Here is a 17,843-nt window from a genome sequence, read left to right on the forward strand (position 1 = left end):
CAGGGGCTTCACACAGTGCCTGACCACAAAAGGTACTTAAATAATCATTTATATGAAATTGTACTGGAGTTAGAGAGTTATATGGACAGACAGTATGCTACCAAATTTTTTTTTCCTATGGGGGGGGAGGAAGAAAAGGGAAAATTGTCATCACACTGGAAAACAGAAATGGAATGTTCCAGGGCTTTTCTCTCCCAATGAAATTAAACTGACACTCACCACTGCATGGTGTGTTCCTTCCCTTTATTATCCTTAAATCCTGAGTGCAGAGTACTGAGAAATGTAGGGTGCAGGGCATATGCCTAGGTCCTAGTCTTTTGAAAAAGGGAGAGCTACATTTTCAGAAGAATTCAGTGTTAGAACTCCTTGAGAAAGGAAGACCTAAAGATTGAAGAAAATATCTAGTGGCAGTCTGATGATAACTTGGTTCTACTCATCTCTTTCTGAATTGTTAGCACTCATCACTACAGTTTCTCTGTGTAGAGAGTCTTAAATCAGAACTCTGGGTTAAGTACAACTTCCAAGATTCATCAGAAAGAGCTCAGTGAAACCTCTTGCCCCATAGAAGTCCTGGCCCTGAACTTACAACATGTGATTCCAGAAAACATACCATCATTCCAATTCCAAATGAGGCCTGAGCTCCAGCCCTCAGCCCATCAGAAAGATTTTCTGTTATTGAGCGCCCCAGAAGCGCTGTGTCTGAGGACAGGCGGTTAATCAATTCTCCTGTCCGGGTCTTGTCGAAAAACGCAACCTCTTGCTTTAGAAGAGAGGAGAACAAATTCCCTCTCAATCTATTCACAATTCGCTGGCCTGTAAAAAAAAAAGGCAACAAAAGCATGTCAGGTATAACTATCATTCTCCTACTAAAATGTCCAACAACCCACAAGCAATTGAGCCTAAATTCATTGTGGTATCCAACTTGCTAAGACAGAATCTGGGAGAACAAGTTTTACTAGTTCATTTGGTAGAAGAATATCCCAGGGCAACTAGGTGTGGAAGAGAATAGAGAACCGACCCTGGAGTCAGGAGGACCTTAGTTCAAATCCGGTCTTAGACACTTGAAACATACTAGCTGTGTGACCTTGCGCTGTCACTTAGCCCCAACTACCCCTGGATGAGTTAGCATTTGAATTGGGCTTTCGGGGAATTCAAAGAGTAAAGGTCTGGGAAGGAACTTAGACTCAGGGAACAAGCTGGGCAAAGGCAGAGGAAGGAAAGAGTTTCCTTGGGCTTGGGGTCAGAAAGTAATCCAGTTAGGAACCTACAGGAAGGGAAAGAAGGAACAACCCTGGAAACTCCAAGAAGCACCTTGTGGAGTGCCTGAAATGCTAGGCCCACTGAGCTTGAGTTTTATACAATAAGCATTAATAGAATAGCTGGAGAATTGTGAACAGAGGAGAGACCTTCCTGACCAGAAGGATGCCAATTCATCTATGTGTCACAACCCCAGTAAGACTACAGGTTCCGATCCATATGTGCAAAAATATTGATAGCAGCTCTTTTCGTGGTGGCAAAGAATTGGAAACCAAGGGGATGCCCATCAACTGGGGAATGGCTGAACAAGTTGTGGTTTATGAATGCAATGGAATACTATTGTGCTATAAGAAACGAGGAGCAGACAGACTTCATAATAATGTGGAGAGATGTATATAAGTTGAAGCTGAGTGAGGAGAGCGAAACCAGGAGAACTTTGTATACAATTACAGATACGTCATATCTGTGACAACTAACTTTGATAGACTGGGCTCCTCTGAGCAATGCAAGTTTCTAAGATAACTCCAAAAGACTTATGATGGAAAGTGATATCCACATCCAGAGAAAAGAACTACAGAATCTGAATGCAGACTGAAGCAAACTACTTAATCTCTCTTGTGTTTTGTTTTATTCTTTCTTTCTCATTGTTCACTCCATTGGTTATATATTCTTTACAATTTGAGTAATGTTTAATGAGAAGGTATTTCTAGAACCTATATTTGGTTGCATGCCACCATGGGGGTGTAAGGGTTATGGGATTTAAAGATCTTCCATGCCCCATTGGACTTGCTGATGTAGCAGGAAGGGGTGGAGCAAGAGGAAGCGGAAGCCAAGCTAGAGTTCCTGCAGTGACTGGAGGTGGTGGCATCAGTGGCAGAGGCAGCGGCAGTGGTAGCGGTAGTCCCCAGGTGGAGGTGGAGGCACAAACCCCTTTTTTGAGCCAGCCAGAATTTCTGCTAAGGACTCCTGCTGAGGACTGCCAGGGGCCGGAGCTGCTGGGAGCACGCTTCCTGGAAGCTGGGTGGTTGCTGTGAGTGGGGAGAGGAGGACTTTTGCCTGAGGCAGCCTGTTCTGTTTTAAAGGCTTGAGAATTGTGGGTGCTTTCTACTTTATCTACTCTGATGGCTTTGACTTTCTGGTTTTGGGACTCAGTCTTTTGGTATTTTAATAAATGTTCTCTCTTTATCCCCCATATAGAAAGCCTGATATATTTTGTGATTGATAACTACATCAGCATATCTGTAATTGCCATAGGCATTGTGAATATTGCATTGCTGATATAGGGGGGTAGGGGGAAGAGGGAGAAAATCTGGATCTCAAGGGATTGTGGAATGGAATGTTGTAAACTAATAATAAATAAATAAATTTAAAATAAAAAAGACTGCAGGTTCCATAAGGGCAGGAATAATGTTTTAATCTTTTTACCTTTCTCAGTACCCAATATGGTATCCTGGACACAGTCATAACTTAATAAATGTTGCTAAAATTGATGAATCCATAGGTCTTGATGATTGATTAGATGAGAGAGGCAAAGGAAAAGGCAGAATCCAAGATGACCAAGGGTTCTGAGCCTGGGTGATAGGGAAAAGGATAATATCACTGAAAGAAAAGGGGAAATAATGGGGAAGATCCAGGTTGGGGGGGAGGGGGAAGCAGGGAGTGGTGATCTGAGTGAAGCTTTTCAAAAGAAATCTACAATCCTGAATGATTGTCTGTCCCATTGCAGTCAGCCCCGGTCAGATCACCTCTGGCGTTTGATTCAGGTCTAGGTCCCCTACTTTAGAAGAAACATGGACAAGCTGGAATATATCATGAGGGTCCCCCACCCCACCTTGCCAATTAGGATGATGAGGAAAATCAAAACTGTTTCCATGCACTGCCCAGTTAAAAGAACTTGAGTATATTTAACCTCAAGAAATTCCCGGAAAGCCCAATTCAAATGCTAACTTGTCCAAGAAGCTGTTTCACAACCAAACTTGTCAACAGCTTTGCCCTAAAACTGCCCATTGTTTTGTAATGAAAGTATATATCATGCAATAATAGGTATTATGGCTATCTATATTGTAGTGTTACCCCCTCCTAGAATGTAAACTCCAAGTTCTTAAGAGGGCAGGATGCCTGATGAGCATCACTACCTAGATATCCCACCCAGCATCTCAAATTTAACATGGCCAAAAGTGAACTCATCACCTTCCTCTCCTAAGGTCACACCTTCCCCCCTAATAATCTGGAGGGTAGCACCATTCTCTGGTCAGTCACCCAAGCTCATAACCTTGGACTCATCTTTGACTCTTCCCTCTCCTTCAGACAAATATTTGTAAAATTCTGTTAATTCTAGCCTCCATTCACATGGCCATGATCATCGTCCAAGCCCTTATCATCATTCTGCTGGACCTCTATAACCTGCAAATTAGTCTGTTTTCCTTTTCCTCTTCTCTCCAATCCAACTTTCACACAGATGCCAGAATGAAATCCCTAGGGAATATGGGATCATATCTCTTTTGTGATCGGTGGCTCTCTAATTTATTAAGTGCCTAATATGTGCTAGGCATTGTGGGAGGTGCTGGGAATACAAATACAAAAAGGGAGAATAAGAAAGAAGGAGAAAAAAGGAAGGGGAAGGAAGGGAAGGAGATCACTGAAGCTTTTTTTAATGTACAAAAGTGTAGAAGGAAAAACGGTAGGAAACAAACAAGCAGGACAGCTTTGAAAGCTACAGGCTGAATTTGTTATATACTTTAAAAAAGAAAAGCAAGCTGCATATAATAAAGATCCACAGTTTCATGTAGGGTCTTCTTTTTCTGTTTCACTCTATATATGGAAATGCTCATACTATTTGTGCTTCTTAAAATAGGAATTTTCAAAAAAATGTTTAAAAAACAGGGGCGGTTAAGTGGCGCAGTGAATAGAGCACCGGCCCTGGAGTTAGGAGGACCTGAGTTCAAATCTGGCCTCAAACACTTAAACTAGCCATGTGACGTTGAGTAAGTCACTTAACCCCAACTGCCCTCCTCCCCCCCAAAAAGCAAAAAAACCCCCCCCACAACAGAAGGCTATGTGTATTTGGGATGGAGCAGGATTAGAGAGACAAGGAAATTATGTTCATATAAAAAAAAGTAAACATTAGTCAATAAAACGAAATAAACAAAGGCTGTGGTTTAACCCTAATGTGCTTCATGTTCAAAATCCCAGGAAACACTGATTAGAAAGTCATGACTTGTAAAAGCAATAGCAGTAATGGCTAACATTTATATTGGCTTTACCGTTTATAGAGTTCTTTATTTACATGATCTCATTTGAGAATGTAGGCCTTTTCTTCTCCCCCTAGTTGTTACCATTCCTTCCCTCTTTGAGGGCAGAAAATAGTTTCTATTTTGTCTTTGTATGCTCAGTGTCTAGCATAATGCTTCGCGAAGTAAGCATATAATAAATGCTTACTGAATTAAAATGGTCTTCACAACAGCTTAGTGAGGCAGGTAGCACAATTCTGACTACCCCCATTTTACAGTCAGAAGGAAACAATGCTCAAGTCCAGTGATTTGGCCAAGGTCACACAGGTGATAAGTGAAAGATCTGGATTCAAACCCAAGTCTTTTGTCTCTGGGTCTGACCAGGAATCCAATGCTCCTTCCACTAAGCCAAATGTGAAGGCCAAGATAAAGTCTACAATATTAGAGAGAAATACTTCTTGGGGATGGTGGATGGTTCTTTTTACCTGAAGTCTGCATGAGGTAGACACGAACCCAGTTAGCAGCAGCACCACACAAAAACACTCCACTAAGAAGAACGCAGAGGTGGGTCAGGTTGTTTACATAGTCCCCAGTAGGGTTTGTATAAGTGACATCGATAACCTTTCCCAGGAAGAAGGGAACCGACATGGTAACGATGCTGGACACAGTCAGAAATCCGACTGCAGCTAAAAAGAGCAAAAACAGAAAACCATCAGAGCTTCAACAAGAAAGAAAATAAGAACACTGACTTTTCTGCTCACAATTTAAGTTGATGAGCCTCCTTTCAAAAAGTCTCCATTAGACACCTGTGGAAAATCTACTTCATGGATGCTCTTTACCCAGCACAGAGCTAGAGCATTCAGGTGAGCAAAGCTGTCAAATCCCTCTTATTTGCCCTCTCCTCCCCTCCACCGGCTCATTTCCTAGATGGGCTTCCTAATATGAACATTCTCTACATTAGGAAATGGTGACAAATGAAGCTAAAACAAAAGTACTTTACAGCTGCTCTTTTTTTTTCATAGTAGCCAAGAACTGTAGACTATCCCCATCAATCGGGGGATATACGATACTCTCTGCTTTCATCTACTTCTTCCACTCTTACTCCTCAAACCCTTTGCAATATGGTTTTCAACCTCATCACTCAGCTGAAAGCGCTCCCCCCTCTCACCCCACACATCCAAGAAAGTTGCCAAATCTTGCCATTTCCCCTTCCACAGCATCTCTCATCCAACTTCTCTTCACTCACACAGCTATGTCCATTATTTCAGGGCCTCAGCATCTTCTCCCAGTTTATTACAACAGCCTCCTAATTGTTCTTCTCACCTCAGCTTATCCTCCACACCATCGCCAAAGGAATTTTCCTTAAGTACAAATCAGACCACCTGACTCCTCTACTCAATTCCAGTGGTTTCAAAAATAAAGTAAATCAAAATTCCTTCTTATCTTTCCAAGCTCTTTACAACCTGGTCCCAACATATTTTTCCAACCTCACTGGATATAAACCTCTTCTCCCCCCAAGCCTTGTACTCTGTTATACAGACAAACCAGATGTAGAGATTCTTCATTCTTTGTATTTGAAGCCCAGTACCAGACATCTAGCACAGTACCAGACATATACAACAGACATTTGATAAATGTCTATTGATTGTTGATTGAAGGAAACTAGGAAAAGTTTGTAATTGTAACTTTATTTAAGGAGCCTACTTTATTTTAGTGGATGATCATGCCTAATGAGGAAAAGTTCCTAAGCTCAAGTTAGAGGCAACCTGAGAAACAGAATGAAGAGGCTCAATTTAGCAAGTATTGTAGCACACTTTACTGAGCAGAGAAAGAAACTGTGAGATTTTATGAGGGAAAATGCCAAAGTGATAAGTAGTAAACTTGAGGGTTTTTTTTTTTTTTGGCTTTTTGGAGGGCAATTGGGATTAAGTGACTTGCCCAAGGTCACACAGCTAGTTTTTGTATTAAGCGTCTGAGGCTGGATTTGAACTCAAGTCCTCCTGACTCCAGGGCCGGTGCTCTACTCACTGTGCCACCTAGTCACCCCTTGAGTAAATCTTAATGGCCCATGGAAACCAATATAGTGGAAAGCTTTGATGAAGCAGATGAGATTTAATAAATGGGGGAAAACAGCCCCTAATATTCGCTTCACTTGTGATAAAGGACCACCTGATCTAAGAGACAGCATGGCATAGGAAATAGAGGGCTGGCCTGGGAGACCACAAGGCATGGATTGCATTCCTGCTTCTTTATAAACTAGTTTGTGGGACCATGGGCAAGTCACTTAAGCAATCAGGGACCAAGGAAAGTCTCTAATGCCACAAATTATACATTACTGATCTTCATCAGTGAAGAATCCCCTATACCAATGAAATCATGTGTCTGGGTTCCTCAAAAGACGGAAGCATGTCTTTTTGTAGCCAAACACCCAAAATGCAATGCACAATATCTTACATGGAGGAAGGTTTTAATAGCCATAATGAATAGATGATATCTTTGAGGTGAAGGAACACCATGAACACAGATTCAAGTGTCCCAAAAGCTTTAGTAAGTATAAAACTACATTAAGACTTTCAAGACATCCTATATATTTAGAATCACAAATAAGCACACAGCTGCTTATCATAATATAAACAGTACAACGAGGAGATAACATTACCGGAAGAAAAAATCTAGGTGAGCCAAGAGGGAGAACACCTAACTACAGAGTACTGTCTCAATGGCTAGATTCCAATTCTGACACAGAGCTCCTTTAAGGACTTTCATATAGGATTCCCAAACATTTTGTAAGCAATAGTTATTCCCAACCTCCTGTAAGCTTGAATATGAGTTACATGGCTAAATCAGTACCAAATGGTTATTTAGTAGAGGTGTCAAAAAAAACAAACACCAAAAAACAACTCTGGAGAAACCTGGACCACTGCCTTGAACTCCAGATGTATCAAAGGGATTGGGTCCTGATCCTGTGCCCTCAGGCATAGTTCTTCACTACACCTAAATGAGAAGTTACAAGATGTGAAACTCTGAATCAAAGAGTATAGGAGCCTAGGTACTCAGTGATCATAATCATGGCCCAGTGAATGTTGTAGAGCTAGACAAGAAATTCATTTCAAGCCTTGTTCCAAAGCTTGGAGTACTGTCTCCAAACCCCAAGTTAATAATGATAATTGAAGCCAGGCTAGAAACACAGATGATAGGGACTCTAACTCAGTGTTCTGAGCTGAACAGTACCTGGTGTTAAAACAAAAAGCAGGTCTTTCTTTGATCCATAGAAGAAGTTGGTTAAATGTTAAACTGAATTAACAAATGTGCCGGGGGGGGGGGGGGTGGGGGGGGAAAGGAGTATTCTGATTAACTGAGGATCACTTCTTCTTGTTGAAACTTTCTAGAATACTTTGTTGCACTATTAAATACATCACATCACAACACCTAAATGTTTCTTTGAAGGATCTGGGATAACAATTATCATCATCATAATTGGCCACTGTATATTGTTTTCTGTTCTATAAAGTATTTTATACACTATTCATTTGATCATCATAATTTTGTGTGATAAATACTGTAAATATATATTTCCATTTTGAAGATGATAAAACTGAGGATGAGAGAAATTAAGTGACTTATCTACCCATTACTCACTGCTAAGTGTCAGAGACAGGATTCAAAAGCCCAGCTCTCCATCACTTTTTTGACTCAACTGCCTCAGGATTGCAGTCAGACACAATTATACATTACTAGTGACACAGATGAAATAAAGGTGCAGGAAAGTGAATTAGATCTGTAAAGTGTCTTGGGACAAACCCTAGAAGCTGTCTTTTTACTAATTCAACACAGTAATGAATCTGTGACTTTCCCAATATGGGGATTTCCTCCATCTTCACATTAGAAATCTGCAACCTACTTATGATTCAGTAATTAAGAATTAGAGGGCCATCTGAGGCTCATAAAGACTAACGGATTTGTCCGTGGTCATACATCTAAACAGTGTCCAAGGAAGGATCTGAATGAACCTTCCCGACTCTAAATCCAGCACGCCATCCACTATACTCTGCTGTCTCAAAGTTCTCTAACTAAATGTCTGATATTAGCTTATTTTCTTGTATTTTGACTCTTTTTGTAAAAAGCAAATGCAAAGCAAAAAAAAAAAAAGATCAAACATTTCGGTTCCTTTTCCATAAGTTCAAAGATGTAAGGTAGAAGGGACCTTATAAATAACTTCCTTTCAGAGGTAAGGAAACTGAGGCCCAGAGAAGTGAAAGGATTATCAAAATATATATATATTTTTAAGTTCATGCGACACCAGGTTAAAAACTCTTGCCTAAAGCCAAGACACCTTTCATTATACTCAGTCTACTTATCCTCTTAACCCATTTCCTCTGGTTTTGCTCTTTTGTCTTTTTATTCCTAGTACCTGGTATGGTACTTGGTATATAGTAGGCATTTAATAAATACTTATTAAATGAATATGAATTGCTTTGCTCAAGCCTCTCAGGCTCACTGAAGTTTACAACTCAAGTATCATTTGAGCCTTCTCTCATAAAATTCCATTACTTCTACCCATTTCATGAAGTATAAACTACCAATACTTAAAATTAATCTCCTTTTCTTCCTGCATTTCACAAATTCTCAACAAGTCCCCAATATTACCTAATCTTAACTTAGCAATTTTTACCCTTAAGTAGTCATCATCCTTTTGATCCTTAAAGTGTGTTAAAATTCCTTTTACTTTGTTTTCCTGATATTTTGCCAGACCGTGAATTCCAAAGAGTCAACAAAAAGAACTTGTTTGCCAAAAAGGAAAGGAAAACGTTATGAAGATATGGTTCATTAATAGGAACTGTGGAGGGTCTCTGGCTCATTTCAGAGACAAGGTCCCTGCACTGGCAATAGGAAGGGTCTTTTTTTGATGATTCTGTTGACTCCTCTGTATTGTTCCCTCCCTTCTTGATACAATATTCCTGAGATCAATCAGTAAGTTCTTGGAACTTTACTAAAACTTCATTCGTTTAAACAAAATAACTAAAAAAGTGGTCAAAGAATGCAAATAAGGTTGGTAAAATAGTCCCAAGATCAATCTACAGAACTTTTTTTTATCAGGAACCTAAAAGGTATTCTGTAGTCCTCAAAAGATGCCTTAAATTAAAACAAGGTTGTTAGTTTTATTGCGAATTGCCTGGGGGAATCTGAACTTGTTTATAGAGTACAAACATGACAGGAAAATAAATAGCATGTTTTCATACAAATTATACAGTGTTTAAGAGTTCCTTTTTTTTTTTTAAATGTGGCTGAATGATAAGCATTTAGGGATCCCTCCTATCAGTTAAGATAGCAAGAACATAGTTCTTCTTTATCCCATTTGTCCCACCCTAGAGCCAGGCAGCAAGTATCTAAAACCTCAAGCTACCTTTTGGTTGATGAGATAAAGAGCTATCAAGGAAAAAAGTTACAGAGCAACTTCTAACTAACCACAAGAAGAAACTTGCTGTAAATTCTTATGCTAAAAGGAAAAAGTGGAGCAGTGGTAGAGGGTAAAGCTACAAGACACCCACCAGGTATTCCTTAAAAGGAGAATTACTATCAATTCTAAAAGCTATTTTTGGCACATATCTATAAGCTTTTCACATAATAGACTCATTTAAAAAGATATAAATAAATAATTTATCTTATACAAGTTTGTTTGAGGTTCAATTTTTGCAGACATTTTAGCTGATTTGAAACATTTGACACTGAGGAAAAGACAAAAAAGAAGAAAGTGTCACTATTCTAATTTAAGGTTTATGTTTTAAAAAAGAATTTTATCAGTACCTTGTTTTTTCGGTATGTGTATATGTTTTAGACTGAAGTTTCACAGGCATAATTGTAAAAACAACAATAACAAAATAACACAACTACTTTTTAACTCCAGCCTTTAATAGGTTGTATGGAATTAACCATTACATAACTCAGTCTTTTAAAGATGGTAGTTTTCTAGTAAATAACTTTAAAAAATGATTCAGGGGTGGCTAGGTGGCACAGTGAATAGAGCACCTGCCCTGGAGTCAGGAGGACCTGAGTTCAAATGTGACCTCAGACACTTATCACTCTTCTGTGTGATCTTGGGCAAGTCCACCCCAATTGCCCTACCTTCCCCTCTCCAAAAAGGAAAAAAAGATTTATGACTTACAAACCCTACTTCATTATGGATCCACATTGCCAAGATCCACATTGCCAAAATCTTAATCAGTGTGAACCTGTTCCATAATCCAATAAACCATTATGACTTTACAGAAATTTGTCCTAATAAGGCTGTGACATAAGACTTATAGCTTTTTTAAAAAAGTGTTTTGTTTACTTTGTATTTGTTGCTGTACATGTTCTTTAAAATAGGAATATTCTTTATTTTGTTAATCTGTTCTTTTAATTATCTCCAACTAAATTTAAGCAAAATTTAAAAACCTCAAATATGTAAGTACATAATCCAGCAAAATAAATCCCCAAATTAGCCTTGTATATCTCTTTCTGCATTTGTTTTTTGTTTTGTTTGGGTTTTTTTGCTTTTTTTTTTTTTGAAGGGGAGAAGGCAGGGTTAAGTGACTTGCCCAGTCTGAAGCTGAATTTGAACTCAGGTCCTCCTGACTCCAGGGCAGGTGCTCTATTCACTGTACCACCTAGCCTTCCCTTCTTTCTGCATTTTCAATGCATAACTGTCAGAAGATGAAAGGCATGATCCATTTTTATTCTTTTGGACTTGCAATTTATCATTTATTTGATCAGTTCTAAAGTTTTTCAAAATTTTCCCTCACTTTTCTATGTGCCAGCTCACAAAAGCCTTCCCAGTTTCCTCTGAAACCATCCATTTTATCATTTCTTATTGGCACAATGACATTTTCTTAAATTCATATACCACAATTTATTTTACCATTCCTCAACAGGACAGCCCCTTAGTTTCCAATATTTACTTACGATAAAAAACCAATCACATTCTCTATGGAAAATATCTAAATTCCCTGCCCTAACACTCTGACCGCAATTTGAGGAACACAAGTCTTCAAATACACATATCAAGATATCAACCCCTTTTACAGGAAAAGGAGGTATATTTTATTTTAAGATTGTCATTAGCTTTATTTTCTCAAAGTATCAGCATGAATGAGTAAAAATACTTGGGAGAGGAAAGGCAAATCAGGGTTAGCATGATGACCTGGTAGAAGAAGAGTTAAAATTTTCTTTTAAAAAGGAGGAAAGAAAAAAAATCATTTTGCCCCTAGGTTACTAAAAAAAAAAAATCAATATAATTTTCCTGAGTGTCCCTTATTAAACCTAAATTTTTTATTTTAAAATTATCTAAATCAATAATAAGAGCAAAGATAATGTCTTATGTTTGTCTAGCACTTTATACTTGACAATGTGCTTCCAAATATATTTGAGTGTCATAACACTATAGGCAAGGCAAGTATTACTGTTCCTTATTTAAGATGAGGAAAAGAAGACTGAGAAAGCTACTAAGACTTCTAAAATCCTAGTAAAATACTTTTTGTGCTATTTGTCTAGGCCTGGGGTTCTTAACCTCCCCTAAGGAGTCATTGTCTAGAATTCAAGGGTTCCAAGAATGTGGATGGGGAAAATATTTACACCTTCCTTTTCACTAATCACTAAGTGAAATTTAGTATTTATGCAGGGAACAAACACCAGCTTGTCAAAAGGGTCCATAAGCCAAAACTGTGGTTAGCTTAACTGTGGTTAAGAACCCACAGTCCAGACTTATGTTTTAATCAGAGTAGGGAACTCCCAGTATAGGGTGCTCCCAGTGTGGAAACTATTCAAAAATACCTTTAGGCGAGGCATCTAAAACTATTAAATCTCAGAACTGTTCAGTGTCTAGAAGTCACAGGAACACAAGTTTAGAATCAGCAGAGACCTCAGAGGTCAACTAGGACAACCCCCTCATTTTAGAGATGAGGAAACTGAAGCCCAGAGAAGTTAAATAACTTGTCCATGACCACACAGATAGCAGGTATCCAAGGGAAGCTTCAAGGCTAGAATTCTGTCCAATATTCCATTAGACTGTGAGCTCCTGGAGGGCAGGAGCTGTCTGCCCCTTTTTGTATCCCTAATGCTCAGCACAGTGCCTAGCACATGGTAGCCTCTTAATAAATGTTTACTGATTGATGCTGCCTAAGAAATCAACTTAAAATGACAACTTAAGGTGACAAAAGTGACTGCCCTTGAGCATTTACCTTCCAAATAGTTACTGGTTATGGAAAAAAAGACCAATAATAAGTACAGTGAAAACAATGGATTTTAAGTCTGAGGACCTAAGTTTGAAACTTGTCTTGAAAAGATGTCTCTTTTCCCTCATCTATAGAATAAGGGATTTGAATTAGATGATCTCTGGGGTCCATTTCAGAACTAACCTATCTGAGTTTGCTGTCTCATCTTCAAAATGGGTTACTATTTATACTTCCTATGTCCCAGGATGGTTGTGAGGAAGAAGCTAGATAAACTTCAAAATGCTACATAAACATATTGGCATAGATTCACAATGGATAGAGTACCAGGTCTGGAGTCAGGAAGATGCATTTTCCTGAGTTCAAATCTGACCTCAGACAATTCCGAGCTGTGTGACCCTGGGCAAGTCACTTAAACCCTGTTTGCTTCAATTTCCTCATCTGTCAGATGAGCTGAAGGAAATGGCAAACCACTCCAGTATCTCTGCCAAGAAAACCCCAAATGGGGTCACAGAACAGTCAGGCACAACTGAAATGACTGAACAAATACTTATTAAACCACCAAGTTTGAAGATATAGTCTTCCATACTCTTCTGTCTCTTCAAGATTCTCAACCAAACTGGCAGTCTTTTGGAGTCTCTAAAACCCTTAAAATAATTTTTTAAAAAGGTGCCTTTTAAGCTTTAACTGACATCCTTAAAATTAGCATTATTTAGGGGCGACCAGGTGGCTCAGTGAGTAAGAGCACTGGCCCCTGAATCGGGATGACCTGGGATCAAATCTGGGCTCAGATACTCAGCACCACACCCAGAAATAACTGGCCCTGTAACCTTGAGTAAGTTACTTAACCCCAATTGCTTAAAAAAAATTAGCACTATTTCCTAGGAATAGGGATGGCATATTAGACTTGTGATTTCACTCTTAGGGAATTCCAGGACGAGGAATTTTCTTATACCAATGCAGGTCAGCACTTTCTCTGAACCTTCAGAATTGACTAGAGTACAGATAAGTTAAATGACTTTATGCATGTGGACAATATGTGGAAGGGGCAGTCCTGGTTTAAGGGAGCTCTCTATCCACTATACCTCTTGGCATAATCATACAAATCCTAAATTAAGAGCTAGAAGGGACCTTAGAGGTCATTTAATCCAACCCCTCAAGCTTCATTTTACAGATGAGAAAAATGAGCCCTAAAGAGATGAGTAAAGTGCCCATGATCACACAAGGAGTAAGTAGCAGAGCCAAAATGTGAACCTAAGTTTGAATCCAGAGCTGACCCCCTTTCTACTAAACCATGCCTTGTTAGTTAGTACTGGTGACAAACTAAGTCACAAAAATTGCCTTTTAACCACATGAATTATGATTTTTTTTGGAAAGCTGTGAATACATATTTTATTATTGATTTTTAAAGAAATTACTTATTTTTCCCCCAAACCAAACTCTATAAGATTATAAATTGCAGATGAGATAATGATCTGTATAGGTGAGGGGGGTTTCTTCCTTGGAAGGTCCTAGACTGAAGTCATAAATTTGGAGAAGGGAAAACCATTTACAGTGGTTTTCAATGCTTCCAAGATTTAGCCACAGTTTCTCAAAACTTTTTCATTTCTAGATCCTCAATTCTAAACATATTAATTGTCCTAAAAAAAGTTTCAATCCAATCCAAGGTGAGGCTATGGGAATTCAGTAGGCAGAAATAGTATTGAATAATCAGAAAGTTGGAAGGTTTTTATTTTCACCCTGAGAAAAAAAATAATTACATGATTCCTACATTTTCCTTGAGCAAATACTGTAAAATGTATATAACAACAGGAGAATATCTATAGCTAAGGCTAACCAATAAATATCTGAAAGCTGGGTCCTCTTCTCCTTTCACTATATTCTGTCTCCCTTGGGGATCAAACCAGTTCCCATTGTCTTAATTACTATCTCTATGAAGATAATTCCAAGTTCTATAGCTCCAGCCCTATTCTCTCTTCTAAGCACCAGTCCTGTATTACCAGTTGCCTATACTTCAAACCGGATGTGGCATATCCAAAGCAACATGTCCAAAACATAACTAATGTCTTTCTCCCAAATCTTCCCTTCCTCTGAACTTCCCTATTACTGGAGAATGCAACAGATGAAGAATAGATGGGTAGATCCTAGTGTCCAGAAAGAAACTCACTTGAACAGTCTTCAAGTTAAAGCATTTTACTGGGATAACCCACCCAAGCAGGCTTTTGTTTCCTGCTAGAGAATGCCTTCCAAAATCAGGTAATCCACAGGTGCCTTTATCACACAGATAGGCAATAAAAGGGGAGTCGTGTTTAAGGACGCCACATAGTCCATACATATAAGCCAAGAGAATAAGAAAGGGCAGGGGAAGAGTTGTCAAGTTAATTGGCAGTGCTTTGTGAAAGTACACAGGTAAGTCAACCGTTGGGGGACTTCAATTCATAGTCTTCTTTTGATCGATTTTCTGGCTGGTCATGTCCTACATATTATCTCATATCCTGCATCCTATTTGCTCCCTCTGCCTCAAACACTCCTGTCTGCCTCACCTCATCACCACCATCCTCCCATTTTCCCAAGGTGCCTGACTTCAATATCCTCCTGGATTCTTCCCTCTTACCTCACATAATGTTTGCAAGTCTTAATGTTTCTCCTTTTATAACATCTCTTATATCCATCTCTTTCTCTCCACTCACAAAGCCATCACCCTAGTTCAAACTTTCATCATCTAATTAGTCTCGCTGCCTCAAATTTCTCCCCACTGGAAAGAAAATTTCTCCTTCATAAAGTTGCCTAAAAAACTTTCCTAAAGGGCAGGTCCGGTGACCATGTTGCTTAGCTCCTCTGCTCAACAAACCCTACTGGTTCCTATTGCTTCCAGAATCAAATATAAAGTCCTCTGTTTGGCATTTCATGCTCTCTGAAACCTAGCCCCTTCCTATCTTTCCAGACCTATGACCTACATGCTTCCCTCACACTTGAGGATATCCCATATCCATGCCTTTCCACCAGCTACCCCATGCCTGTAAAGGTCTTCCTCCTCACCTCTACCTCTTGACTTCACTGACTTCCACACTCAGATCAACCATCACCTTCTACAGGATTTCTTCTCTGCCCCTCTCCCCCCCACACACACAATTAAGCCTTCTCCTTATTCTATATCTTACTATGTACATGTAGTCTCCCTCATTATTAAATAAGCTTCTTGAGGGCAGGTACGGTTTTTTGCCTTTCTCTGTATGCCCAGAGCTTAGTATGATGCCTTACACATATTGAGTTCTTAGCAAATGCTTGTTGAGTGACTGAAAAAAAATCAATTAAAAAAAACAGGATCAACTAAATTTCTAACTAAGCAATTAGTTCACATACGGAGATTCAGATGCTCTATTTGACCTGCTTCTACAGACTATATGGGGATGTTTGTTGAACTGTGAATAGAATGGTTTGGGAGAGAAAAATCAGTCGAACTAATCTGATAAGTATTCTCTTGCCCCCACAAGCTTGTGAAGCCCCCACTTTCATATATAATTTTCATAATAGCCCCAAATTCCATAATAATAAGGAATCTGCCCCCTCAGTGTGGAGACACAAAATCAGAGGTGGCTACAACGGATTTAGAAGGGAAAGAATCCTAAAAGAGGTCCACCAACCTACCCCCTCATCTGTAAGACGAGGGGTGAAGGCCAGAGAAGTTGAATATTTTAGTCACAAAAGCACTAAGTAGCAGTCAGAATCCTAGCCCACTTCCTCTACACCAAATCCAACACTCCTTCCATTGCCCCACAGAGGGACAGTTTTGTCGCTAACAGATGAAGAAACTGAGGCTCAGATTCGGGAAGTGACTTGCCCACGCACATGCAGGGAGGCCAAGGAGCAGCGCTGGGATTCAAAACCAGGTAGGTCTTCAGGCTCCAAAACCCAAGCTCCTTCTTGCCTCATCTACCCTTTCTCTTAATTAAAAAAAAAAAAATTAAAAAGTTGTGCACAACTCAGAGCAGGCGAGGGAAGGGGTGGTCATGACGGGCTCTGAGCACGGCAGCGGTCACCCAGTGGTCACTATGGCCGGGGCCCGCACGGCCCTGCCTCCCCGGCGGCCTTAGGCTTAAGACCCGAGTGCCCGGAGGCAGGTGGAGTAGTCAATGTCAAGGGCGGGGACGCGGGGCGGGGGCCGGGGGAAGCCCTACCTGTTAACCTCCAGCGCTCAGGATATGCCAAGCCCAGGAGCTTCTTGGCCTCGGAGCGGCCGATGGCCGGCGGGTGCTGGGGGGAATCATCGCGGACGCCGCTGCTACTTCCCGCCGCGACAGTCGCTGAGCCCTCGCTCCCGAGCCGGGCAGCCGCGGCTCTCCCTGCCGACCCGTCTCCCGCGCCGGTCGTCCTGCACCTGCGGCTGCCGGAGGGCCCGGCGCGGAGCCCCAGCAGCCGCGCGAGCCGCGCTGCCTGCCCCAGGGACGGCGGCGGCCCGGAGGCGGCGCTGGGACCGCCGCTGCAGCAGCGCGGGTGCCCCGGCAGCGGGGAACGGGCCGCGGCCAGAGCCCACTGGGAGGAGCAGCCGCGCGCGCGCCGGAGCAGCAGCAGCAGCAGCGGAGAGACGCCGCCACCGCCGCCGCGGCCGGGGAAGCTCGCCATGGGGCCCGAAGTTCCCCGGACCGGGGACACCCGCCCCCCCACCCCCGGGAATACAGCGAGTGTCACCAGTGTCCCCGCTGCCCACTCCGTAGTTTTGGCTTTTTTGAGAAGGGGCCGGTCCCCCCACCCCACCTCTGCCCCCGGAGCCCCGGGCCGGGCTGCAGGCTCAGAGGCCGGGCCGGGAGAGGGCGGCGGAGGAAGCGGCTGGCTACTGAAGCGCTCCCGAGCCTGGGGCTGGTGCGCGGCTCCTCCGGCCCCGCCCGCCGCCGCCGCTGCCGCCGCCGCCGCCCGCTGTGCCTGCCCCTGATAACACAGTTCCGAGTTTCTGCTAAGTCATCCTTCCTTATCTAAGACCCGGGAGCCATCCCCTACGGCGCAGCCTTCCCAGGGGGCTCCCCAGTTTTCCCTCTCTCCCACCCTTGCAATCGATCCCCGGCCCCGGTCCTGGGCATTACTCGAGCCTTGTAACCCAATGTCCTCGGTCCCCACGGCGCCCAGAATCTGAACTTTGCGCCCGTTCTTCTTA

General features: G+C 41.4%; 1 protein-coding gene across 1 annotated transcript in view; it reads right to left on the bottom strand.

The window, feature by feature from the left end:
• ABCB10 (ATP binding cassette subfamily B member 10) overlaps positions 1-17,334 on the bottom strand; it is a 38,349-nt gene extending 21,015 nt beyond the window's left edge. Inside the window, exons 1-3 of the mRNA XM_069064886.1 lie at positions 16,873-17,334; positions 4,973-5,173; positions 611-813 (exon numbers count right to left, since the gene is read on the bottom strand). Of these exons, the coding sequence (XP_068920987.1) occupies positions 611-813; positions 4,973-5,173; positions 16,873-17,317 (849 nt within the window). The 5' untranslated portion in view covers positions 17,318-17,334. The remainder of the gene's footprint in view (positions 1-610; positions 814-4,972; positions 5,174-16,872) is intronic.
• Positions 17,335-17,843: the final 509 nt, after the last annotated feature.

The sequence above is a fragment of the Petaurus breviceps genome, unplaced genomic scaffold (genome assembly GCF_028583685.1).
Source record: "Petaurus breviceps papuanus isolate PSGF00001 unplaced genomic scaffold, PetGlider_PUasm1.0 90650, whole genome shotgun sequence".
In the NCBI taxonomy this organism is placed as follows: Eukaryota; Metazoa; Chordata; class Mammalia; order Diprotodontia; family Petauridae; genus Petaurus; species Petaurus breviceps.